The 28,000-nt window shown below is 40.6% G+C and overlaps 1 protein-coding gene across 1 annotated transcript in view; it reads left to right on the top strand.

Annotated features, from left to right (window-relative positions):
• fras1 (Fraser extracellular matrix complex subunit 1) overlaps window positions 1-28,000 on the top strand; it is a 229,904-nt gene that overhangs the window by 134,426 nt on the left and 67,478 nt on the right. Inside the window, 15 exon segments of the mRNA XM_061672741.1 lie at window positions 856-1,002; window positions 1,359-1,499; window positions 3,495-3,635; window positions 3,716-3,856; window positions 7,656-7,947; window positions 8,294-8,378; window positions 12,900-13,223; window positions 14,181-14,340; window positions 15,035-15,213; window positions 19,522-19,638; window positions 22,294-22,408; window positions 22,495-22,632; window positions 24,053-24,085; window positions 25,677-25,808; window positions 26,986-27,114. Of these exon segments, the coding sequence (XP_061528725.1) occupies window positions 856-1,002; window positions 1,359-1,499; window positions 3,495-3,635; window positions 3,716-3,856; window positions 7,656-7,947; window positions 8,294-8,378; window positions 12,900-13,223; window positions 14,181-14,340; window positions 15,035-15,213; window positions 19,522-19,638; window positions 22,294-22,408; window positions 22,495-22,632; window positions 24,053-24,085; window positions 25,677-25,808; window positions 26,986-27,114 (2,274 nt within the window).

Below are 28,000 nucleotides of genomic sequence, written 5' to 3'. Positions count from 1 at the left end.
CGTTTTTTTCCTCAAAGATATGACTTTGTTGGAAAAAATAACTTCTCATTCTCATAATGTTGCCACTTTGAAAAGAAATGCAACTGTTTCCCAGCCACAAATGTTACCTTTTTTTTCTTAAAAAAGGTTTTATCCGTGGAAGATTACTGGTTTTGATCTAAAATGTACTATTTTATTCTCATAAAATTACTTTAGTTTTCAAAAGATATAACTTTACTCTCTAAAAATTGTTTTATTTTTGTTACATTAATGTCAACAAGTTCATCCTTAATTTTGTGATTTTTCTTTCAGCACACGTTTTTTTCTGAAATAAATAGCATTTTATTCTCTTGAAAGTATGATTTAATTTTCATGAAGTACTTTTTTCAGTAAAAAATGTTCTCAGAAAAAATGAATTTGCATATTTTATTCTTGTGAGATTGTGTTTTTTTCTTGTAAAACAAATCCAACTTTATTCTCGTAAGATTACAAGTTTTTCTCTATCATATACAATGTTGGTCTCACATGATTACTAAGGTTTATTCTGTGAACAAATCTGAATTCATTTTTGTAAGATTAACATTAAAAAAGCCTTTACTGTCTTGATTTTGTGAATTTTAATTTGTTGTTATTTTTTCAACAAAGATTACATTTTTTCCAAAAGAATATTATTTTATTTTAGAAAAAAAATAATTTTATTGTCGTCGAATGACTTTTTTCGAAAAAAAATAAAATTTATTCTTGGACAAAATGCTGTACATTTATATTTATTACATTTATTTATTCTTGGAAGATTACAACTTTTGGTCTTATTTTTTATTCTAAGACTTCTTTTTTTTTTTTGCGTATTGAATGTGCTGTTGTCGTTGTACGCAGCCTGCGCGCACCAGTGTCTGACATGCAACGGGGCGGGAACCTGCACTTCCTGCCGCGACCCCACCAAGGTGCTTCTGTTTGGCGAGTGCCAGTACGAAAGCTGCGCCCAGCAGTACTACCTCAACGCCACCACGCACATCTGCACAGGTAACAATGACAAATGCCCAACATTTCCCAGAAAATCCTGCATGGGCTTCCCAAGGAAATTGCCAAAATTGACCATAATACAGTTATTGCATGTTGTTGTTGTGTTGTTACCCACTTTGCCCATGAATAAATGTGGTTGGATGGTAGCCATGCTTCCGTCAGATGTGGCTACACAAGTAGCTTACCACCATCAGGGTGGGACTGTGGAGTGAATGAATAATATCTGCAATTGTAAACCATCTTTCAGTATATATTTTTTAAATGATTTAATATAAATATTTTTTAAATCAAGTACTACTGGCAAAAATATTGGTAATTGGTTTCCCATTGTACCTGACCCAATCTTGATTATGCAGAGTGCGACTGGAGCTGCAACGCCTGCCGAGGCCCCCTGCGCACCGACTGCCTGCAGTGCATGGACGGGTACGTCCTACGAGACGGCGTCTGCGCCCAAGGGTGCCCGCTGGGATCCTACCGCGATGGAGACAGATGCCTCGGTTAGTTCATAAGTGCACAAACGCCATCTTACATCCATCATCGGTACTTTTGTGTGCCTCACAGTGGAAGTGACTGTCGCCACGATAAAATAGCCAAAGGAAAAAAAGAAATTTCCGTCAACTGGGGAACAAAGGTCTATGCGTGATTTTGGTTGTTTCATGTGATTTTAAAAGACGCATTTCTCCAGTTGTTGTTGTTTTTCTTATTGGTCCACTTTCAAATTCCATGATCGCATAAAGCCATACAAAAAGACAAAATGGAAGCTGCAATAAAACTGTATTATTGTAATTCTCTGAAAAATGATGACTTTATTGTAGGGAAAAATTCGACTTTATTCTCGTAAGATTACTGTTTTTCTTGGAAAAATACTATTTTATTCTCGTGAAATTACTTTTTCGGGGTGAAAAAATACTTAAGTGTTGAAACATTTTTTTTTTAATTCTCTACGATTACAATTTTATTCTTGTAAGATGGCGATTGATTTTACGACTTTATTCTCAGTAAAAATACGGCTCAAATATAGCCAAAGCCAAAGAAAAAGGGAAATTAAAGTGTAATATGACCTTATTCTTGTAAAACTAATACTTTTTCTGTCAAAAAAAATATATATATACTACTTACTTATATTTAAAAATAGCATTCCTTGCTCTGAAAGAATGCTGAATTCACATTAACAAAAAACATTGTTGGAAGAAGTAAGATTTTGTTCTCATAAGACCGCTGCATTTTTCTTACAAGTACGACTTCACTCAGTGAACATATACAGTAAATTCAATTTTTTTTTTGTTTGCACAAAAGCCAAAGAAAAAGGGAAATGTAAGTGTAATATATTTACTTTTTTTCAGTGAAAAAACATTCTACATTATTCTCGTAAGAGGACAGTACTACTTAATTAATTTTTTATTTTACTCTTGTATAATTACTGCATTCTTTTCTCTGAACGAAACTTAATTCTCGTGAAAAAAAAGTTATTCTTGCAATAAATATGATTTTATTTTCGTAAGACTGCTCTATTTTTCTTATAAGAAATACAACTTCATTCTTAATGTTCATTCTTAAAGTGATAGTAAAAAACAAGTAAGTGATAGTAAAAAACAGCAAACAAAGTGATAGTAAAAACAACTTCCAGATTTTATGATTGCAATAAAGCCCAAAAAACGTGAATTATGAGCAGAATATGACCTTATTCTTCTTGTGAGAATTACCCTTTTATTGATTGTCGGAAAAATACAACTTTATTCTCATAAGATTTATGCTGTTTTCTTGAGACGATACAATTTATTTTTAGAAAATTACAGCATTTTGTTCTCCACAGTAAAAGACAAGTCTCAGAAAAAATTACCTTGTTCTTGTAACATTAACACTTTTTTTATGGTAAAATAAAAATACAACTTTATTCTTAAAAAATGTCTTTATTCTCATAAGATTGATACTTTTTCTTGAAATAGCATTTACTTCATGTCAAATCACTGCATTTTCCTTGAAAAAAGACTTAATTTTATGAAAATCTGATTTTATTCTTGTAAAAGTGCTACTTTTTCCTCTACAAAAATACAACTTTATTCTTAGCAAAAAAATATGTTTCAAATACGACTTCCAAATTTTATGATGGCAAAAAAGCCAAAGAAAAAGCTAAATGCAAGCATGGTATTGATCCTGATTTCAGTTGTTTTTTGAGTTTATTCTTGTTTTTTGAGGGGGAAGCAAATTCCAAATTGATCACCAAAAAAAAAAACGTGAAATGCAAGTCCTTTGTGAAACAAAAGTTTGTTTTCGTGACTTGAGTGTAAAAATGTTCCCCATTTTCTTTAATCAACCTCAAAATTGTGCCGCAATACAACGAATATGTAAACTGGCGGAACGAAGGTCTTTACATGATTTTAGTTATGTGTTTGCAATTCTTGCAAGTGTCATCATTTTTCAGGCGATCGAATTCAGCTTGGTTGAGCTTCCCCGCCACATGATAACAATTGAGTGACACTTGCGGTTTGCAGGCTGCGACGACGCCTGCGTGGAGTGTGGCGGTCCCGGGCAGTGCCTGCGATGCCAGCCCCCTTACGCCACCCTGCGTGGTCAATGCGTGCTCCAATGCGGCAGGAACTACTTCCTTGATGCCGACGCACACTCCTGCCAACGTAAGACGTTTTCCTGCTCAGATTACGGACAAGACATATTTATGAAGTGATATATATTTGATGTATATTTTGGTTTCCAGCGTGCTCCACCGACTGCGCGCTGTGCGACGGAGTCGGACGTTGCAGAGCTTGTGGACATAAGAGTTACCTCATGGAGGGATACTGCACCCCCGACTGTGGACATGGTTACTACGCTCATCAAAAAAGTCGAACCTGCCATGGTAACAACACTTTTTTGAATGAGTTATTGCTTCAATACGCTTATGCTAGCAAGAGGCAAGTTTGTCTTTGAAGGATATCTGGAAATAGACAAACTGACCCTTCAAGTGTTGAAGTGTTAAACGGCTGATTTGAACCAAAATGGCAGACATCCTGTCTATTTTCCCCCATGGCTTCTTGAGTCTTTTTCGTGGGACTACTCATGGTAGACATGCCTACCAAATGTCTTGTTACGAAGTAAAACGCACACAGGGGGCTGAATTTTCAAAAACTCTATTGTAGGAGTTTGTCTTTGAAAGATCCCTGGAAAAGGCCAAAATTACCCTAAAATCCTTTCTAGCCTGCGATTGGCTGGCAACCAGTTCAGGGTGTACCCCGCCTCCTGCCCGATGACAGCTGGGATAGGCTCCAGCACGCCCGCGACCCTAGTGAGGAGAAGCGGCTCAGAAAATGGATGGATGGATCTTTTCTATCATGTGTTGTTCAGACTTTTTGAGGGTCTCCTCATGATAGACGTGCATACCAAATAAAATTTTGCTACGTAAGTGAAAAAGGCTTCAGGGGCTGAATTTGAGAAGGAGTTCATCTTTTAATTAAAAAAAAAAAACAGCACTAGTGATACATCTCAGTCATGTAAAATGAGAATATTTCCATCAACACGTCTCTCTCTTGAAGAAAGAAATACACAGGAGTCTTTCTGTGTATTTAAGCTGATGTGTTATTTAAAGGGCGTGGGTTGACAATGTTTCACCGTTTCCTGAGCAGACGGTGAAAGATTGTATGTTTCCGGCAGAATTACATTGCGTAACATGTCATAAATCATCCCACAAACGAAGCTCCCCGCGGCCTCTCTCAGCCGTAAAGGTAAAACATTACAACATGAAAGACAAAATTGATGCAAAAATGACATCACTCTTACTATTATTATATTAATGCTACTTTTGTTTTATTTTTTTTATCTGTTCTGCTAGTACCCCAAATTTGTCAAGAATTCCCAATCATTTTCCTTTATGGGAACTCATTAGTTACCCGTGATGCAGTGTATGCAAATTTAATCAAGTCACTATCATAAATTACCCATACGACCTCGACACGTCACATAAAAAAATAAATAAAAAGGTTGATGGACAGGTGAGCTCTGGCATGCGATGTGTGTTTATATGTGTGTGTAGCGTCAAATGATAAGTATCGTCACTGTCAGCAAGAAAAACAAATTGCATATCACCTTACTCGTAAAATGTTAACGACGGGCAGTGCGTCGGGAGTATATAATAGAAATATTAGAAGCACAAAGCTGAAGATGCCACACGATGAATTCCCGCCGTCGTCATTTAATAGAATAAAACTAATGTATTGATTGGCTGAGAGAGTGCTAAAATGCACAAATAAAGTGCATCACTGACATTGACGAGAAGAAAGTGAAGACGGGGACTGCTGCGTTAGCGTCTGCGCTAGCCGGGCATTTAAAGACGGTGGGACATCTTTTTGTGTATGACAGTGAATAAGTTTGTTATTTTTTTATTGAATATACTGTGTGTGTGTGTGTGTGTGTGTGTGTGCGCGCGTGCGTGCGTGCGTGCGTCTGTGTATATGTGTGTATATATATGTATATATTTATATCCAACCCTAATTCCAATGAATTTGGGACCTTGTGTTAAACATAGATAAAAACAGAATACAGTTATTTGCAAATCATGTTCAACCTATATTTAATTGAATACACTACAAAGACAAGATATTTAATGTTCAAACTGATAAACTTAATTTTTTTGAGCAAATAATCATTAACTTAGAATTTTATGGCTGTAACACATTATACGTATATTCAATTAAATATAGGTTGAAACCCCTCCAAGGACTCCAAAAAAGGGTGGGTACTCTGAACTGCTGTTTGTTGCATAGGCACGAACAACAGTCAGGACCTGCCCCCCCACCCGAAGGCGGAGGGAGACTACCATCTCGTCCACTGGCGTAAACCCTAACATACAGGCACCGACTCAGAGGGCAATAAGTACGTCCACAACTGCTTGGCGCCATGGGTGACCCTAACAGGGACGTAAAGCCCCAGACAACTTAGCTCAAAACTTAGCTCCTAGGATCGTCGGGACACACAAACCAGGCAGGGGCTGAGGGAGGGGGACACGCTTTCCCTACCACAGAGGTGACATTCCTCTTTCCATTTCAGTTGGCCACATGAAATTCAGTAGACAAATCTGTCATGGGTATGATACCCGACTGGTTAACACATCCTCCTCACAGTTTTGAGGACCCGTGTTCAAATCCAGCCTCGCCTGTGTGGAGTTTGCATGTTCTCCCCGTGCCTGCGTGGGTTTTCTCCGGGCACTCCGGTTTCGTCCAACATCCCAAAAAAGCATTAATTGAAGATAAATTGAAGGTGGAGCTGGAAGGCGAGCGCCTGGTGCCGGGCCTGCACTCGGGGCCTGGCCGGGCACAGCCCAAAAGGGTAGCGTGGGTACCCCTTCCCATGGGCTCACCACCTGTGGGAGGGGCCATAGGGGTTGGGCGCAGTGCGAGCTGGGCGGTGGACGAAGGCAGGGATCTTGGCGATCCGATTCCGGGCTACAGAAGCTGGCTCTAGGGACGTGGAATGTCACCTCTGTGGCAGGGAAGGAGCCCGAGCTGGTGTGTGAGGTCGAGAAGTTCCAACTAGATATAGTCGGACTCCTCTCGAGAGGGGTTGGAGTTTCTTCCACGCTGGAGTTGCCCACGATGAGAGGCGCACAGCAGTTGTGGGTATACTTATTGCCCCCCGGCTCGGGCTTTTACGTTGGGGTTCACCCCGGTGCATGAGAGGGTAGCCTCCCTCCGCCTTCGGGTGGGGAGGGACGGGTCCAGACTGTTGTTTGTGCCTATGCACCAAACAGCAGTTCAAACTACCCACCTTTTTTGGAGTCCTTGAAGGGGGTGTTGGAGAGCGCTCACACTGGGGATTCCATCGTTCTGATGGGGGACTTCAATGCTCATGTGGGCAATGACAATGAGACCTGGAAGGACGTGATTGGGAGGAATGCCCCCCCGAGCGGTGTTCTGTTACCAAACTTGTAGACCATGTAGAAAGACTTCCGGATGGCTTCGAGGATTGCATCTCTGCTTTTTGCAGATGATGTGGTCCTGTTGGCTTCATCAAGCCTTGATCTCCAACTCTCACTGGAGCAGTTCGCAGCCGAGTGTAAAGCGGCTGGGATGAGAATCAGCACCTCCAAATCTGAGACCATGGTCTTCAGTCGGAAAAGGGTGGCGTGCCCTCTCCAGGTCGGGGATGAGATCCTGCCCCAAGTGGAGGAGTTCAAGTATCTTGGGGTCTTGTTCACGAGTGAGGGAAGAATGGAACATGAGATCGACAGGCGGATTGATGCAGCGTCTGCAGTGATGCGGACTTTGTATCGGTCCGTTGTGGTAAAGAAGGAGCTATCCGAAAGGCGAAGCTCTCAATTTACCAGTTGTTCTACGTTCCTACTCTCACCTATGGTCACGAGCTGTGGGTCGTGACAGAAAGAACGAGATCCCGGATACAAGCGGCCAAAATGAGTTTCCTCCGTAGGGTGTCCGGGCTCTCCCTTAGAGAGAGGGTGAGAAGCTCGGTCATCCGGGAGGATCTCAAGAGTAGATTCGGATGCCTCTCGGACAATGGATGCATGGATGGATTAAATGATTTTAACAAACGGCTGCAATATAACAAAGAGTGAAAATTTAAGGGGGTCTGAAAACTTTCCATACCCACTGTATGTGACACGAAATTGTTGAAAACATGTTGAATGCCATTTGGTATTTATTTTTCAGCAAACAGCAGCCCCCCCTTCCTCCACATCAACGGTTCCCTGCAGGTTCCTCTCGGTGGTACGGTCCCGCTGACCCCGACTCTTGTGCAAGTGAAGGACCCCGACAGCACGCTCGATGATCTCGTCGTCCAGCTCATTCGGCGACCTACCAACGGCCGTCTGGTCGTCTTCCGAGGGGAGCAGGAGGACAAGGAGGAGGCGGGGGATCGAGAGCTGAGCGACCAAGACACCTTCACATGGGCACAGTTGGGAAGCGCTCGAGTACACTTTCAACACCACAAGGACAAAGCAAGGTGAGCCAATTCCAGCTTGTTTTGAATGGTAAAGGAGCAAAGTTACAACTTGAGAAACCTCATTAGGACTGCAAAATGCATGTATTTTCTTCCTCAATACAACTCATGCTTTCTTTATCACTAGGACTTGTGAATTTGTGTATTTTCTACCTCATTTGAACCAATGAATTTGTTTATTTTCTTCTTCACTAAACTGTCAAATTCATGTATTCATTTGAACGAATGAATTTGTTTATTTTCTTCTTCACTAAACTGTCAAATTCATGTATTTTCTTCCTCACTTGACCTAGTGAATTATTATATTTTGTGACTGGTGAATTTACATATTTTCTTTCATCCTCTCTAGGACTGGCGAATTCACTCTGCAAGTGGCCGACCCTCAGCTGTTGTCTCAAGCGGAAACAATTCAAGTTCAAGCCCTCTCTATGCAGGTGAGACACACATGCATAAACACAAACACACACCTTTAGTTGTTAATGTAATAATAATAATAATAATAATCCCATTAGAAATAAATGAGAAGCCATTAAAATTTATAATTTCCCCCTTTTTCACAGGCATTTTTCTCTGGCATACTATACCCCACAAACATGGTTCCCACCTTTTTTAATCATACAATTCTAATCTCCACTTTGAAGTTTTTCCTAAAAATGTAAACTTTCTCCCCTGTTGCCATTGAAATACAGAAAGGAAATTGAGGCTCTCAGACAGCATTCCCGTGAGTGTGTATTGCGTGGAGGATTGTGAGTGCTTCTTGCGCCCCACATCACAAGCGCTGAAGTAACCTTCACTGTCCACTGGAGGAAGGTTATCAGCCATTTTTTAATTGATATTTTCACCACTTTGACAACAACAGTTACAACAAAAAAAGGCAAAGGTTGTAGTCAACACATTTGCAGAGCATGTACAATAAATGCATGACGACCAATTTGAGGATGCAAATTGGCTCATGTGATGAGGGTCAACTTTTAATGGAATGTTCCTTGGGCGTAGCCAAAATATGTATGTATACAGAAAAAGTTAAAAAGAAAATATTCTTAGTGCGCACACAGCGCTGTCGCCTACAACATCAACAAGGCTGATAAAGAAGAAAGGTTTGATGGAAATCTCCATCAGAAAACCTGCCATCAGCCATTTTAATTAGACCAAGAATGAAAAGATCTCAGCTTTTGATAACCTTGCAACTCCCTTGAGTTCCAGGAACTATGTACGGTGCCTTCACATGAACGTTACCCTTGGAACTTTTGGAGAACATTCATGTGTTTGGGCAAAACAACTATGATCTAAATTGAGTTCAGGGGTAGATCATTTTCAGGGCATTTTGACTGATCTCTTAAGACTCACAGATTATTGTGTTCTGTGACAAAACAAGCACAGGAGCTACTCTTCTTTCAACAGAAAAAAAAGCTTTATTTCTACCCTTTCACATTATTATGCTGATTTGACCAAAAACACACTTTTCTGACCCAAGAGCAGAGAAAACAAGTTTTTTTTGTGAAAAGAAACATGTCAAGCAAAACAGTTACTTTGACGCTAATGACCTTTTGCTTTGGTGACACCTCAAACTATAATCAAGAAAAACAAGACTTAAAAATAATTATATATTACAGATAAAACTAAGAAACGCGCACCGTGAGAGACACTGACTCACCCAGGTTGAACGTCAGTGGCTTTCTTCTACATGGCATTCGTCGTTTACTCCATGAACTGAGGGTGCAAGGCAAGATAAACATTTGGCTTCCTTCTGCCCCTTTTCAAACTTGTTCATTTGCACTTGTATATAGACTAAGTTATGTCCTTTCATATCCAGTGTTTCTGTTTATTTTTGTATTGTGTTTGTTTTGACTGTTCGAGATGAATAAAGATCAAATCAAATTGTGCCATCTTTTCTCAACATCTCAACACACACTTTCTACAAGCAAACACAACACATACTCTGTTTTTGCCATCCATATACATACTATGTTCAAATGTGAACTGCCTAAATTTGTCCGTCTTCCAACTTGTTGGCATTTCTGGTTACTGCGAAACCCTCTTCCAAACCTATTTGTTGAAAAATTTACTTGACATACATCTACTGTATGCCATTGTCATTAAACGGTGGGATTCCAATTGACGTATACAAACATCCATGGTAGTAAATGAGTTAAAAACATGTAATACATTTTTGGGGGTGTGGAATAATTACTGGCATTTGAATTCTTGACTTATGAGTAAATTGAACGACAAGCTTAAACTTTGACTGTATAAATTACTCAGCGTGTTTCCTTATTAGGAGAGTGTTATATAAACCAGAAAGTGCACAAAATATGTTTGTAAATCGGTCCTCCTGTAGTGCATTCAAAGACCTCACAGCTTGAAAGCCAAGAAAAACAAACATCCCGGGAAGTCAGCAACACACACAGGAAGGATTTTTCAACCCCATGAGGGTCGATGATGGCTCTTTCCCAAACATCAACCCCTCCTACACTCACTCACCTGGAGCTCTGCAAGACAAGGTCAAGCCTCCTGCATTGAGTGTTTGTTTGCCTCGGGAGGAGATTTACTTGTTTGCCTTTTTCTGACTCGGCGTATCTTTGCACACACACACACACACACACACACACACAGACTGACACACTCTTTTGTTTTGCTGCAGTGAGAAGACAAGTCGGGATTTGGGTGGTTGCCTGGGGGGCTCGTTTGTCTGTCTGGTGGAGATAATTGCTCCAAAGTGAGGAAATTTGTCACCGGACCTTCACTGTGCTCCAGCTTTGTTTAGTAGCTCAGTCAGACGTTTTTTTTTGTTGTTGTTGCGTGTGTTTGTGTGTCATCATCATCCTCTATGGCGCCAGCTTGTTCTTCTCTGCATGAACCTTTTTTCTCAAGCTGTCATCACCGCCACCCGCTGGAGCTCAGACAGGATTCAAGGAAATTTAAAACACTACGAAAAAAATTGTGAGGAAACACAAATAAAAAAACAGAAAATACTAGTGCAAGAAAAACACTTTGAAACTTCAGTGGGAAAATGCCAGAAAGGAACAGGAAAAGCATCTAGGAAACAACAGGGAAAAATATGAAGAAAGGCTAGGATTAAAAGAACAGGAATAAAGACCAGGAAAAATATGAAGTTAGACAAGAAACAAAATACAAAAAGCAAAAACACTGGAAAACACATGGGACAATTAGGAAACACCAGGAAGAACACTAGGAAACACTAGGTGTAACTATGGAAAACAGTGACGTTGAAGCCCTCAATAATTTTGTACTGTACAGTAATATGGGTGCATATGGCCTCAAAAAAAAGTGCTTCAATGTAACGGACAATTGGTTATATTGGATGACCTCCCCGCCTCTTATTCTGTTCTATCAAGGTTCCTCTGTACAACTTAATGCCGCTTTCTTATGCTTAATACAGTACTCATCATAGGTGAGTCGTTTTCATGAGCCGTGAGCAATTAGTGTGCTTCCTAGTTCCAAATGTGTTGCCAAAGGTTAACGGCTTGACAAAAAAAACTGTTACTGTACAAAAATAGCATGTTCCAGACTCCAAAGATTTGTGGTTTGCACTTCTCAAGAGTTTACGCCACAGCCATGCTGCTCTCTGTCTGCTCTATGTACAAAGAACAATAGATACAACCATCGTCAATGGCCGTCACATCAATGCCCCACATTCAACATGGCCGCCACATAGGCACAGGAGGCACATCTTTTAAATTGGATCTAGTAAAATGGTATATCTGTGATGCTGAAATAAGCCAGTTCCAGTCTCTGCCTGCATTGCGCCACAGCGCCAGTAAAGAACAGCGGCCAATTCTGAACTAGCAGACTTTGTCAATGGCATTGTAAGTGACAAATGGAAACTATTTGGACACATTGTTCAGTCCTGATGGTCCATTTTATCTGATAGCCGTTATATTGGAGTACACACACACACACACACACACACACACACACACACACACACACATATATATATATATATATATATATATATATATATATATATATATATATATATATATATATATATATATGTGTATGTATGTATGTATGTGTGCAGTTCAGGGTGTACACCGCCTCCTGCCCGATGATAGCTGGGATAGGCTCCAGCACGCCCGCGACCCTAGTGAGGAGAAGCGGCTCAGAAAATGGATGGATGGATGGATATATAATGGATATATAATATATATATATATATAGTGTTTTAAAATAATATGAAAGTACATTTCTAATGGCATATGTACCTGTGGCAAGAAAACAAAGTGCAGGGCGTATGTCCACACTTTCGCTTATTCTCTCCTGTTTCCTCTCTTTGTAGCCATCTGCTTCTTCCTTGTTTTTGTGGTTTAAAAAAATAATAATATGGTACAGTATATTTTTCGTGGAGCCTTAAAACCCCATACAGGGTTACAGTTTTTCCACTGCAATGCACCGGTCGGTGCACGGTACTTGATCGCTTAGTGTGCGGCAAAGAGTCGGCAACAGCATTTTTTGGGTCACCTTCGGCCGCGTTGCTCAGTGACTGGTGGGCCTAAGGCCCGGTACACACATAAAGACGATCGGCCTGTTTTTGTGCCGATTCGCCTCTTCCCGACCATGCACATCAAACACCCGACAATCTTGACTTATAAGATTATCAAATACGATTGTCCCTTGGGTCTGAGTCCGATAATCTTAAACAATGAAACGTGTTCAATATTTATGACCAAAACTCTTTCTGTGTGGGGAACGCCGACTTCTCCCTTGTCATGATGCCAAGAATGGTGACGTTCAACAGAATATAGCCCATCCAGGAAAAAAAAAAAAAAAAAAAACACTTGGAAAAAGCAGGGGGGGAAACTGAGGGGAAACACCAAGAAAAAACAAGAGGAAAACCCTAGAAAACACACTATGAATTACCAGGGAAACCAGGAAAAGTGTCCTCGTTGTGTCCAATTATCTTCCTCTAACGTCCTGTTTGCCACTTGCAGCCTCCGAGGGTGCTGGTGTTATCCCGCCTGTCAGTGAAGGGCCCCGGCGGGGCGCAGACCATCACCAAGTCCACTCTTCTTGTGGACGATCCCGACAACCCGGCGGACGTCCTGGTGATGGTTCTGGAGCCTCCTCGTCACGGCCTGCTGACGCGTCTCCACGGCGACCGATCGCTGAGCCGCTTCAAGCTGGAGGAGCTTTCTCGGGAGCGCGTGCAGTACGTACACGACGGGTCGCGGGAGGCACAGGACCACCTGGTGCTGCAGATCAACGACGGACACAGCTACCAGAACGTTCTGCTTCAAGTGGACATCACCCACAAGGTGCGCATGGTCCACTACGAAGGCTTGAAACCCTATTTGGAAACCCTGACCTTGGCTTGAAGCCCTAAACCAGGCTTCCAATCCCAATTTTAAAACTTAACCATGTTCTGAAAGCCTCTACCTGTCTTGAAACCTTATTTTGAAACCTTAACCCTGCCTTAAAATCTTAAAATATGCTTGAAACCCTAATTGTAACCCCTTTTTTGTCCTGATCGGCTGTTAGGTCACGCAGAATGGAAGTTCTGCATCCCTTTTATGCCAGAACAGTTTTACTGTTTTACAGAAAAAAACTTAAAAACTAAGCTTCTGCTGTGGTTGCTTTGTATTATAATTTAAGTTTATTGAGAATCAGATCATTAATTTGAAACCCTAACCTCGGTTAGGGTTTGCTTGAAACCTTTTAACCCTGTGTTTAAACCCTGAATTGAAACCCTCACCCAGGCTTGAGACCGTACACTATTCTTGGAACCTTAACCCGGTTTTGAAAGCCTAAATTGAGATTCTAACCATGTCTTCAAAGCCCCATTTGAAACCCAAACCCTGGCTTGAAAGCCTGTTTCTTGTGTTAGACCCTAATTTAAAACCTAACTCTGGCTTGAAAGCCAAATTTGAAACCCTAATCCTGGCTTGAAACCCTAACGTTTGCTCTAACCCGCAACCCCAGGCTGGCTTTGCATCCAGAACTTTGTCCTGATTGATTAAAAGTTGTTCCTGCTCATTTGCTTCATGAATATTCAAGATGACAACATGACATATGCTATGCTACATTGACTAACACACTACCAGAAGGTTTTAATTTATTTTGATTAATTAATTATTATTATTTTTACCTCTAGCCATCTGGATCATTTCAAAGGTTCTGGAGAAAAAACAACCAAAACTCATAACAAGAAGATACTTAATGTGTGGGAAACATTTTAAAATACCAGTATGTGTCATGGTGTGTGCTTGTTTAAGGCGGACGACTCGCCTGAGCTGCGGTCTTTCCCGGTAACCTGGGTGAAAGGGGGCGGCATGGTGAGAATCGGCAGCAAACACCTGCAGGCCCACTACAAAGGGGTCAGCGCAGACAACATCGTTTATACCATCCTGGACTCTGACGGACAGCCCAAATACGGTAAAAAAAAAAAAAAAAAAGTCATCAATCAAAATTAGGTTTCATTGGGGGGGGGGGGTATAGACATTTAATATGATTCCAATATGCTACAGTAGAGGTTTATAGGCATTTAAAACCTGCTATTTTGCGGGTGAAATTGATCTAGGAACAACAAACATAACAGGTGGGTTAAATGCAATGTGAATGGGCTCCATCAGAGGTTTATACATTAAATATGATGTAAATATGCAACATTAGAGGCGTATGGTCATTTAAACCTCCCTGTTATGTTGCGGGTCAAATTGACCCAGGAACATTTTTGCTATGTTTGAGAAACATATGTAACAGGAGGGTTAAATATGATGTAAATATGACATTTCCCTGGTACACACATTAAATATCATGCAAATATGGACCATTAGAGATATATAGATATTAACCCTCCTGTTGTTGTTTTCTTTAACCATAAATGTTCATGGGTCAATGTGACCCACTGTATCTTTAGTCATTCAAAAAGGTGTATTGAGATAAAAACATTTTAAAACAAAATGTGTCATTAAAAGAAGAAAACAACAAAAATGATGTAAGTTAGATTTTAGACTCAAGCATGGGTCAACTTGACCCACAGCATAACCGTATGATGTAACTATGGTACATTGGAGGTGTATAGGCGTTACTGAATATGGAACACGAGCGGTACCCTTTCTCCATTCAGGCGAGGTGGTTCTGGTTTCCATGCCAGCTGATGGTCCGCTCGAAGGCTGGAACCCGACGTTGACGGACGAGCGAGGCTTCACCGCCACCACGTCGTTCACTCAACAGGACGTGGACGACGGCACCGTGTGGTACCGACACTTTGGCAGCGGGACCCTAGCCGACTCCTTCCGCTTCCAGGTCGGTGAAAATGGTGGAGACGCCAGTGGTCTTGCTATATTGCAAATGCTTTTTTGTAGAAAGTATCTACTTGTCTATTGTGTAAATCTCTGCTATTTTGTGGAAATCTGCAGTTTCTAGCAATCGTTTTGCTTTGATACCATCCGCGGTGGCATTGTTGTGCCAAGAACTATATTGAGTTGAGGGGAGGAGCTTCATTTAGTCATGCCATAGCGCTGTCTGAGAAATAAGTAGTGCTTTGTCACCATCTTATAGCAGCTATAGGCAATTACAACCCTTTTGGGGTGGGTTTAACTACTTGCAGATTTTCACTATTAATTCTTTAATTCATTTTCCGTACCACTTTATCCTCACAAGGGACGCGGGCGTCCAGGAGCCTATCCCAGCTGACTCTGGGCAGGAGGTGTGGTACACCTTGAACTGAAGACATATAAGCAAACAACCATTCACACTCACATTCACACCTACGGGCAATTTAGAGTCTTCAATTAACCTACCTTACATGTTTTTGGGATGTGGGAGGAAACCGGAGTACCCGGAGAAAACCCACGCAGGCACGGAGAAGACATGCAAACTCCACACAGGCAAGGCTGGATTTGAACCCTGGTCCTCAGAACTTTGAGGCAGATGTGCTAACCAGTCGTCCACCGTACCGCTTCACTACTAATTGAAAACATAAATTTTGATTAAAATGCAGTAAAAATTCTATGTGTATATAATATAACAATTAAAGCGCTCTCACTGGATTTTCATTCTTTCCCATTTCTGGTTCCTCAACATAACAACCGGATATGGAACTACCTTGGAAACTCTGTTTTCTTGATGAAGCCATTCACAAAAATTCTGACAAAAACCAAATTGTACAAAACCTAAAGCAATAATTCCCATTGGAAATCATGTTAAACCAATGAATCTGTTCCAGACACTTTAAACAATACATTGTATAGAGCAGTGGTTCTCAAACATTTTAAACTAAGTACCACCTCAAAAACTACTTGGCTCTCCAAGTACCACCATCATGACAACATCAAAATACAGCGCTGAAATATTTATCAAAAATGAGGCATTATTTTAATACTATTAGAAGCAACCCTAACGGTTTTATCATTAACACTGCGCCTAAAATATAGGAAAATGGAAAACCTGTCCTTGAATCATGATTCATTCATTCATTCATTTTCGGTACCACTTATCATCACGAGGGTCACGTGTATGCTGAGCCTATCTCAGCTGACTCTGGGTGAGAGGCAGGGTACACCATGAAGTGGTCGCCATACAATCACAGGGCACATTGAAACAAACAAACAACCACTTGCATTCAAACCTCCGGGCAATTTCGAGCCTTCAATTAACCTACCATGGATGTTTTGGGGATGTGGGAGGAAACTGGAGGACCCGGAGAAAAACCCGCAACCTGAGAACTGTGAGGCAGATGTGCTAACCATTCGACCACCGTGCTGCTGAATCATTATTCACATAAATAATATTACTCCATCCATCCATTTTCCGAACCGCTTATCCTCACTAGTTTCGCGGGCGTGCTGGAGCCTATCCCAGCTATCTTGGGGCGTTTGTCATGTCATCAGAATCTGATACCCAACCTACACATTTTGTCTGGGCGCTTGATTCCAGGAAATGATTGGCCGAGTTACGTGAGCAGGCGGATGAGTTAACTATGGACCAATTATAATTTTATGAAAACTGGGACAAAATTTCGGCTGGTCAAAAACTGAATCGTATGGAAACAAGGGCATCAAAAACCGAGGTTTCATTGTACATACTTTAGGCGTTACTGCCTTCGAGGGATATTTGCAGCATACAACACTTATCAATACTGAACAGTATTTTTCTATACATCTTATACTTGCAATTTTTGTGTTCAAATATGTAAGCGAACCCCCTACCTTCTGGAACGTATCCATGTGAGAAACAGGTGTTCATTGTATTCCTGCCAGTATCTCCACTTTGAACATGACGCAGCAGCCAAAAAACTTAACAGCTTCATCTAATCAAGCATCTGCCAATACTTGTTTTTGGATTCGTCTATCATTGCAAATTGATTTGAATTACTCACCGTTGCCATTCAAAAGACAAATCTCGAGTGTCTCTGCAATTTGACCATGTTAAATTTCTGGAAGACTTGCCTGTGTTTGAAACGGAAGGTGAATAAACCAAGTGTTTTTTTTTGTTTTTGTTTGTTTTTTTAATGGAATGAGTAAGAAATTCACTGTGGGAGTCAATAAGCAGCCGTCCATCCAATCCAATCAATTCAGCCTCTGCTAAAATGATCATGTTCGACACTGTCGGCATCACCCGTGAGTTTCCTTTCAGAATCACTATTTTCTACGCACTGCTGTACTACAAAATACTCCCACTCGTCTATCCAGTCACATGTTAAAGCAAATCAAATCCAAACAATTTGGCTGAATTGTTTGGATTTGGATTTGGATTTGGAAAGATGTTCATGCGCAACTCTCTGGAGTGATTGGTATTAAGGAGTATTAATTAGATAAATGCCTTGAGGATCCTTTCAGAATCGGTCATTCATATTATTTTCCATTTGTTTTCTATTTTTCAATATTCACTCGTAGTGGCTAAAAAGCTTATTTTCAGGCAAAAAAATAATAATCAGCCATTATGTAATCATATTAATGCATATTTACAAACTGTTTAGTGATCTGGAAAGGACTCGTTCAGACTTTTAATTTGACATGTGACTGATATGAGTGTGGTTTGGTGCGCCTCTATTTTTTATCTCATAACTTGAGAATGTTGAGCTCTGGCGATCACCTTAAAGAGACACTGTGTAACATTCAAAAGAGCATAAACATCGGGCTAGCCTTCCCCAGGTGGAAGAAGCTCATGAGAGAAAAGGATTTCAATAGAGTCGCTGAAGTTGCCAGCTTTCTTCTCGACAAGTAAGGGCTTGGAAACGTGTCTCCACACCGCATTGCATGGCCTACGAGGCTCTTGTTTACAACTGAAGACTTTCTTGGATGCGGTGTTGCCACATGTTAACTTCATATTTTGACATTCGAATTGAAGTATGGTGAGACGTTGCTGTGTTACATGGAGCAGCACCTCGTCAAATGATCGCAAAGGGAAAATCATCAACAACGGACTACGTTTTTACAGCTTTCCTGCTTGGCGGCGGCAAGAAAGGGAATTCCCAGTTTCAGATTACCTCGGATGGCATTGATGTCAGCTGTAAAATGAAGAAATATATATCTAACCTTCGACATTATCACGACAATGACAACAATGTGCTCTTTGCATTTTCATTACGGTCTTCGAGGGGTTTTGACATACGACGACAACCATTGGCGCAATATGTTCTTGGAAAACTGAGGCACTAGAGTGCACTGTTCGTTTGGCTGTAAAACACAATTTCAACGCTAGATGGGAGTAATTCCTACACAGTGTCCCTTTAAATTGTCTGTCTACCGACTGTGTCCACCAAATGTGGAGACAATCAGATGCAAATAGCAGGGAAAATAAGGGCTTTGTCATTTTTGTGTATGTTTGTGTCATGTATATGTCTATCATGAGTAAACCCCCACGAAAAAATCTCAGATACCATTCCCTAAAATGCACAGGACCTCTCTGCCATTTTGCTTCGTAGTGGCCATTTTAGCGTCCATTCCAGGGAAGAAGACAAACTCCTCTGAGAGAGTTTTTGAAAATGTATCTCCCAAACAATAATAATAATACATTTTATTTCAAGCACCTTTCACAGAACCCAAGGACACGGAACAATCTTCTTCTTTTTCCTTTCGGCTTGTTCCGTTAGGGGTCACCAAAGCATCCTTTTTTTTTTTTTAAAGCCTATCTCCTGCGTCCTCCTTTCTAACAACAACTGCCCTCATGACTTCCCTCACTACGTATATCGAGTTTGTCTTCAGTCTTCCTCTAGCTCTCTTGCCAAGGACACTGAACAGTAGACCCACACAAAATAGTCTCAAAGATGACATTCCTAAATCGCACAGGAAGTCTGCTATTTTACTTTGAAGAGGATATTTTAGGATTATTTCCAGTGTTCCTTCAAAGGTGATTGATCTCCTCTGAGAGATTTTGAAAAATGCAGCCCCCGAAGCCAGTTTCAGTGAGCAATAGGCATGTTTATCGTATGACTATATGCACAAAAAAGTCTCAAGAGGCTGAAAAGACACAGGGAGTCAGCCACTTTTGTTGAGTTTGTAAGTTTGAAGCGGTCATTAAAGGGTTGTTTTGAGTACTTTGAGGAGAAACTGTGTGTAAGGTATTTGTGGAAGATATTTCATTTAGTGAAGTATGTTTTTATCTCTTCAGGTGTCTGCAGAGGCAGCTGCCGTCACGCAAAGTGAAGCACAGACGTTCACCATCGGAGTCTTACCGCAAATCCCCGGATTCCCGCAGCTCGCCCCAGAATGTGATCTCCAAGTCACGGTGAGGCGAAACACGACACTTCATTTCTCGTCAAATGTCATTCAAAAGCCTCTCGGACTGAATGAGTCACGCAGTTTGAAGGCTTTCCCACATTTAGAAACTCACCAGGTGGAAAATTTACATTTGACAGGGCTCTCAAAAGTGACCAGCAAATTGTCTCATCAGTACCTCCTGGATTTGTCTCTCTTAATTCAGCCAATTTAGCTTAGCCACATAAAATTTGATAGGCATGTCTTATATGAGTAGATCCACAAAAAAACTCTCTAAAACCCAGGCCTGAAAAGACACAGAATGTCTGCCATTTTGCTTTGAAGTTCTCATTTTAGTCATTTTGGACGTTTGCATGAAGGCTTCAAAGAATTTGCCCTAGATATTTTATCTCCCTGCCAAATTTGAACTATATACAGTGTGTATGGAAAGTATTCAGACCCCCTTAAATGTTTCACTCTTTGTTATATTGAAGCCATTTGCTAAAATCATTTAAGTTCATTTTTTCCTCATTAACGTACACACAGCACCCCATATTGACAAAAAAAATGGAATTGTTGAAATTTTTGCAGGTTTATTAAAAAAGAAAAACTGAAATATCACACAGCCGTAAGTATTCAGACCCTTTGCTCAGTATTTAGTAGAAGCACCCTTTTGAGCTAATACAGCCATGAGTCTTTTTGGGAATGATGCAACAAGTTTTTCACACTTGGATTTGGGGACCATCTGCCATTCCTCCTTGCAGATCCTCTCCAGTTCTGTCAGGTTGGATGGTGAACATTGGTGGACAGCCATTTGCAGGTCTCTCCAGAGACGCTCAATTGAGTTCAAGTCAGGGCTCTGGCTGGGCCATTCAAGAACAGTCATGGAGTTGTTCTGAAGCCATTCCTTCGTTATTTTAGCTGTTTGCTTAGGGTCATTGTCTTGTTGGAAGGTGAACCTTCGGCCCAGTCTGAGGTCCTGAGCACTCTGGAGAAGGTTTTCGTCCAGGATATCCCTGTACTTGGCTGCATTAATCTTTCATTCGATTGCAACCAGTTGTCCTGTCCCTGCAGCTGAAAAACACCCCCACAGCATGATGCTGCAACTACCATGCTTCACTGTTGGGACTGTATTCGACAGGTGATGAGCACTGCCTGGTTTTCGCCACGAATACTGCTTAGAGTTAAGGCCAAACCATTCTATCTTGGTCTCATCAGACCAGAGAATCTTATTTCTCACCATCTTGGAGTCATTCAGGTGTTTTTTTTAGCAAACTCCATGCGGGCTTTCATGTGTCATGAACTGAGGGGAGGCTTCCGTCGTGCCACGCTGCCATAAAGCCCCAACTGTTGGAGGGCTGCAGTGATGGCTGACTTTCTAGAACTTTCTCCCATTTCCCAACTGCATCTCTGGAACTCAGCCACGGTGATCTTTAGGTCCTTCTTTACCTCTCTCACCAAGGCTCTTCTCCCCCAATTGCTCAGTTTGGCCGGACGGCCAGCTCTAGGAAGGATTCTGGTCGTCCCAAACGTCTTCCATTTCAGGTTTATGGAGGCCACTGTGCTCTTAGGAACCTTAAGTGCAGCAGAAATTGTTTTGTAACCTTGGCCAGATGTGTGCTTTGCCACAATTCTGTCTCTGAGCTCTTCAGGCAGTTTCTTTGACCTCATGATTGTCATTTGCTCTGACATAAACTATGAGCTGTAAAGTCTTATATATAGACAGGTGTGTGGCTTTCCTAATCAAGTCCAATCAGTATTATCAAACACAGCTGGACTCCAGTGAAGGTGTAGAACCATCTCAAGGATGATCAGAAGAAATGGACAGCACCTGAGTTCATTGTCATAGCAAAGGGTCTGAATACTTACGATTGTGTGAGATTTCAGTTTTCTTTTTTAATAAATCTGCAAAAAATTCAACAATTCAGTTTTTTTCTGTCAATATGGGGTGCTGTGTGTACATTAATGAGGCAAAAATTTACTTAAATTAGTTTAGCAAATGGCTCAAATATAACAAAGAGTGTAAAATTTAAGGGGGTCTGAATACTTTCCACACCCACTCTATACGAGACCGACAGACGATGCGAAATTCTGAAAATTCTGCCTTTCATTATGTGTGGGCAGAGCATGTTTTGAAAATTCAACCCCCAAAGCCTGTTCCACTTAGCAAGATAAAATTTGGTAAGCATGTCTATCATGAGTACAGTCACAAAAAAATGTCTCGTGGCCAAAATGGCATGTAGTCTGCCAATTTGGTTTGAAGTGGTCATTTAATGGTAATTTCTAGGGGTCCATCAATGACAAACTCAGAGAAAGTTTTTGAAAATCTAGCCCCCAAAACCTTTCACTTAACATGTAATTTGGTAGCCTCAGTTGACCCACAAAAAAAGTATTCAGAAGCAATGCCTGAAAAGACACAGGAAGTTTGCCAATTTGGTTTAAAGTGGTCATTTTGTGTGTATTTCCAGGAGCCCTTCAAACACAAACCTTTTCAACAGAGTTTTTGAAAATTCAGCCCCAAAGTCAGTTTTATTCACCAATATGAAACTTGGAAAGCATGTCTGTCATGAGAGTCAGAAGACTGAAGGCCTGGCTTATTGAGACATGTTTCACTTATTTCAATTGTAACCTTGTGTAATAAACAGGTGGGAGACTCTGAATTTTACCCCTTTGTTTGTGGAAACAGGCTCTCGAGGATCGTGTGACAGCGATAACACCCTCAGCTCTTTCATTCGTGGACTCTGAGACTCCCAGTGATCGTCTCGTCTACAACATCACCAAACCACTACCGGCTGGCCAAGGTCTCGCAAACACACACACACACCCTTACTTCCCTTACATATCTTTACATACTGTATGATCTCACTTTGTTCCCGCTGGTCACCAGGCGCCATCGAGCACCGCGACAGGCCGTACATGGCAGTCAAAAATTTCACGCAGGCGGACGTAGACAATGGCAAGATCGTCTACAGACCCCCTCAGGCCCCCTCGCACCTGCAGGAGCTCTACCAGTACTCCTTCATTGGTAGGAACAATACACACATGCATTATTGTGCTATTTTATTATATTAAAAATGGGTATCAGTATGGGCGACACGGTGGCCGACTGGTTAGAGTGTCAGCCTCACAGTTCTGAGGACCCGGGTCCATCCCCGGCCCCTCCTGTGTGGAGTTTGCATGTTCTCCCCGTGCCTGCGTGGGTTTTCTCCGGGCACTCCGGTTTCCTCCCACATCCCAAAAACATGCATTAATTGGAGACTCTAAATTGCCCGAAGGTGTGACTGTGAGTGCGAATGGTTGTCTGTTTGTATGTGCCCTGCGATTGGCTGGCAACCAGTTCAGGGTGTACCCCGCCGAATCGTTTTTAGCATCGTTTTTCTATTTTCATTAACATGGATTTGTTTGAGGTTATGTGAAAATTGAACAATAAAAAAGATCCACTAAAGTCAAAATAATGTTTTATTTAAAAACTATTTAAAAAAACATTATACCTGTATACAACAATGTTTTTGTTTGTTTAAAAATACTTTACTTAACCATTTTAATTAACATTAGATTTTTTTTTTAGATGTGAGGAATAAAATGTATCCATTTCCATCCATCCATTTTCAACACCGCTTATCCTGGTTAGGGTCGCGGGACGCTGGAGCCAATCCCAGCTGACTTCGGGCGAAAGGCGGACTACACCCCGAACTGGTCGCCAGTCAGTCGCAGGGCACATATAGACACGGACAACCATTCGCACTCACATTCACACCGTCACTGAGTGGGAACTGAGCCCACGCTGCCCGCACCAAAGTCAGGCGAGTGTACCACTACACCAACAGTGACCGGAATAAAATGTAAAAAAACATATTTTCTTTAAAATAAAATGTGAAATGTAAAAGGTGCCATAAAATTCATTCCAAAAATATTTATGAAACTATTTTAAAAAGTACTTTCATTGGCATACCTTTGTTTATCCATCCATCCATTTTCTGAACCGCTTATCCTCACTTGGGTCGCGGGTATGCTGGAGCCTCTGTCAGCTGACTTTGGGCGAGAGGTGGGGTACAGTCTAAATTGGTCGTCAGCCAATCGCAGGGCAGTAATAGACAAACAATCATTCACCCTCATTTTAACACCTACGGGCAATTTAGAGTCTTCAATTAACCTACTATGGATGTTTTTGGAATGTGGGAGGAAACTGGAGTACCCGGAGAAAACCCACGAGAGGACAGGGAAAACATGCTAACTCCTCGCCCTACCTTCTTCAACTGCATTATTTCTTAATCCAATTTATTCATCATACACACAAAAAAACAACTATTAAATTAACATTTGACATGTACAATATATTTCAAGCTAAATTAGTTTTAACATATTACAAATATTAACATAGAATTTTTTTACAGCAGTTTTATGTCAGTTTTTGTGTTGACCGTTCGGTCTTTAATTTCCTGCAGGTCTGCCTGAGTCTTTGAGTGTCTTCTTTACAGGTAAATCCTTCTGCTTCTTAAATCATAAAGAGCACCACCTCCTGTGTACCTTCAAACGGCCTTTCTTCCTTTGTGGTGTTTTCATCTTCAGGGGTTTCTGAGCTTCTACCACTTGTGTTCTGCCTCCTCTTGTCCATCACCTCAGCTTGCGCTCCTGCCTTTTTCCCACTGTGAATTTCAGATTTTGCCACTTTTCATTTTCTCATCTGGTCTTTCTTCCTTCACTCAAGGCTTCTTTTCTGATGGAGAGAAGGGGAAAAAAACTGAACTGAGATTTTAAACTGCCATTTTCAGAACTTGCCCGTGGAATTTTTTAAAAATCCAGTTTAATTTAGCAACATGACATTTGGTAGGCCTGTCGGTCGTGAGTAGACCAACTAAAAAGTCTCAAGAAGCCATGCCTGAAAAGACACAGGCAGGCGGTCATTTTGGTTTGAAGCAGCCATTTTAAGCTCATTTTGGCCATTTAGAATTGAAGGTGTGTCAATTGTGGGTAAACCCAGAAAGAAGTCTTATGAACCAATGCCTGAAAAGACACAAGTAGGGCTATTTTGGTTTGAAGCAGCAATTTTAGTTGAATCCTACTGCTACTTCCAGGGATCTTTTGAACTGTTTGAAAATCCAGCCCCCAAAGCCAGTTCCCAGCCAATGGCTGAAAATACACAGGAAGGCGGCTGGTTTTAAACGGCCATTTGTGGCACATTTTGGCTATTTAAAGTCGAATTGTTTGAAAATTCAGCCCCCAAGGCCAGATACTCTGAATAACATATTTTGTAGAAATGTCTTGTCTGAAGTAGACCCACAAAAAGCCTCAAGATGCCATGCCCGAAAAGACACAGAAAGTCTGTAGTTTAGGTTTGATGCTGCCTTTTTCGTGTCATTTTGGCCATTTCAAGTGGTCCTTCAAATTGTTTGAAAATCCAACCCCAGAAGCCAATTTCACTTCGCAACGTGAAATATGGTTGAAATGTCTATCATGAGGAGACTAACAAAATAGTCCGAAGAAGCTATGCCCGAAAAGACACAGGAAGTTGACATTTTGGTTGAAAGCAGCCATTTTAGGCTCATTTTGGCCATTCCTAGAGATTCCTTCGAAAATTTAGAAAATTCATCCCCTGGTGCCAATTTTAATTAGCCACATGAAATTAAGTAGGCCTGTCTATCATGAGCAGACTTACAAAAAAGGTTTTAAGAAGTCATGCCAGAAGGAACACAGGAAGTCTGACATTGTATTTTGAAGTGGCCATTTTAGGGTCATTTTGGCCATTTCCAGGGGTTTTTCAAAGCAAACGTGGCCGAGAAAGGTCTGGGGTTTTCCAATGTAGTGTAAAATGTAATGTCTGATTGTATTCAAATTCAAACCACGTACAGTAGACAGATGGATGACCCTAAACTGTGAATAATTGTCATTTTTGTCATTGCAAGTGGGCGGAGAATGTCAGGAAAGTTTGATAACGCTCCATAAAACACAAAGCTTTATTGAATCAGATCCACAAGGGCACAGCTTGACCGAACGTTTGGTATGTGATGAAGGTTAATTAATTTTTTGCTGTTGTGCTATTGCTATGTGTGTGCCCATGTCCGTGTCAAGTGTCCGATGGCGAGCACACGACTCCCGAGTTAGACTTTGCCATCCTGCTGCTGTCCAACCACCAGCAGCCTCCAATGTTCCAGGTTTTAGACCCCCTTGTGGAAGTCAGCATGGGCGGGCAGGCCCCCGTGGGTAAGGAACACGACACTGCATAGACAAAAACAGCAGTTTTTAGTAGTAAATTATTATTTGTGTTTTAAAATGGATAAAGTTCAACATTAGAAACTTCTTTTAAAATAACGGAAAGCCTCTGGGCCAGAAAGGATACTAAAGGCAGTTTGTCATTGATTCAAAACTTTAAAAAAATAAAAATAAAAACGTTTAAATTAAAGATTAAATTAAAATAAAACTAAGAATTAAAATAAACATTAAATCATTTGATTTTAAATTACAAATACTTTAAAACAAATGTAAACAAGAAATACATAATTCAATTAAATACAACTATTAATAAGAACTTAAGAAAAAAATTATAAAACATGAAATAAAACAATTATGAAGAATTAAACTAAACATTAAATAAAACAACAATAACAATAAAAGATTTCATAACGGAAATACTTTACATTAAGGTAAAATATGATATAAATATAAAATATTTAATAAAAAAATATAACATGTTTCATTTTAAACAAAAAATGAAAAAATTATTTAATTAAACAGTAAATTTAAATTAAATTATGAATTAAATAGAACAATAATTTAAAATGGACTTGAGAAATACGTTGAAAATAAATAAAATTGAAAAAAATTAATGAAGTTTAATAAATGAAAAAAATAATAAAGGAATTAAACATTGAATTACAATTAAATGAAGAATCAGATTGAAATAAAAATAAATCTTAAAAGATGCATGTAAAAAATGAAATATTTATCAAATAGAACAATAACTTAAAAATTTGATTAAAACTGAATGAAAACTTAATAAAAATAAACCCTTTTTTTATTTTTAAGAACATTTTCTTTTTCTAATATACTGATTTTGAAATGAAATGTGCAAATTAATCTTATCTATTTGTGTTTGTTTGTTTGCTTTTCTTTCTTGAATTTATTACTTCGAAAATGATTTTTTTTTTTTTAATGTTTAAAAAAACTTTTCATCAGCATGGTGTTGTTCAACTACAGTTTATTATGTATTTAGTAAGCACTTTGACAGTTGAGAATACATTCTTTATTCTTTACATTGGCGCTTTTTCAAACTCTTGGTATTTCCCAGTATTTATTACTGTAATATGGAACATATTGCCACAATAGTGTTGAGAAGTTCAAGTGCGTTCCGTCCGCGGCTTCACATTTGCCACCGTTGCAGGCGGCCAGCAGCTGGCGGTGAGCGATGCCGACACATCCCCCGATGAGCTGGAATTCGAGCTGGTGGAGGCTCCGGTCCATGGGGAGCTGCTGAAAAGCCAGGGCGGTGCCCGAGTCAGGATGACTAACGGTGAGACCTCGCTTCGCCCGTGTAGATGTTCATAACAAAATGTATACACACATTGTGGACTCACACTACTTAAAAAAAGTTCAAGATATTGGGCTTTTGGGGTGAAATTTCTGCATTACAATGCATCTTGGTGCCAAGGAACTATGTTGAAGTGAGTTTAGGTGATTAATTTAGACAATACTAGTGCTTTCCCGCTATCTTGTGGCATCTTGGTGGCAAGGGACAATGTTGAAGTTGAAGAGCTTGATTTAGACAAAAGTAGTGCTTTTCCACCATCTTGTTACATCTTGGTGCCATTGAACTATGTTAAACTGATTTGAGGAGCTTCATTTAGCCAAAAGTAGTCCTTTACCATCATCTTAGTGGCAAGTAGGCGTGTCACGATAATTACTATATTCACTTGTCCTTCGACAAAAAAAAATGGAGACAATAATTTTTCTTTACTTGATAAATTGTCATTGTTGTGGTGAGCCAGCGTGTGGATCACACAGTGAGCTGACAGAGTTGGACGGCTATGTCATTAGCTGGTAGTGGGCTCACAAATGGACCGGTACACTCTTGCCGGTGTTGGCTCTGTCCAATACTCCACAGACTTGCTCCTCGTGCAGCGCATAGAGTCACACAACAGAAAGTTAACAGTTTATTATGTGGGAAAATATCTGGGAAGTCTGGGTGTCCCTGCTAAAGTTACTGCCCCCGCGACCCGACCTCGGATAAGCGGTAGAAAATTTTCTGAGCCGCTTCTCCTCACTAGGGTCGCGGGCGTACTGGAGCCTATCCCAGCTATCATCGGGCAGGAGGCGGGGTATACCCTGAGCTGGTTGCCAGCCAATCGCAGGGCACATAGAAACAAACAACCATTCGCACTCACATTCACACATACGGG

The sequence above is a fragment of the Phycodurus eques genome, chromosome 3, assembly GCF_024500275.1.
Source record: "Phycodurus eques isolate BA_2022a chromosome 3, UOR_Pequ_1.1, whole genome shotgun sequence".
Classification (NCBI taxonomy): Eukaryota; Metazoa; Chordata; class Actinopteri; order Syngnathiformes; family Syngnathidae; genus Phycodurus; species Phycodurus eques.
This window is presented reverse-complemented; position numbering and strand designations above follow the sequence as displayed.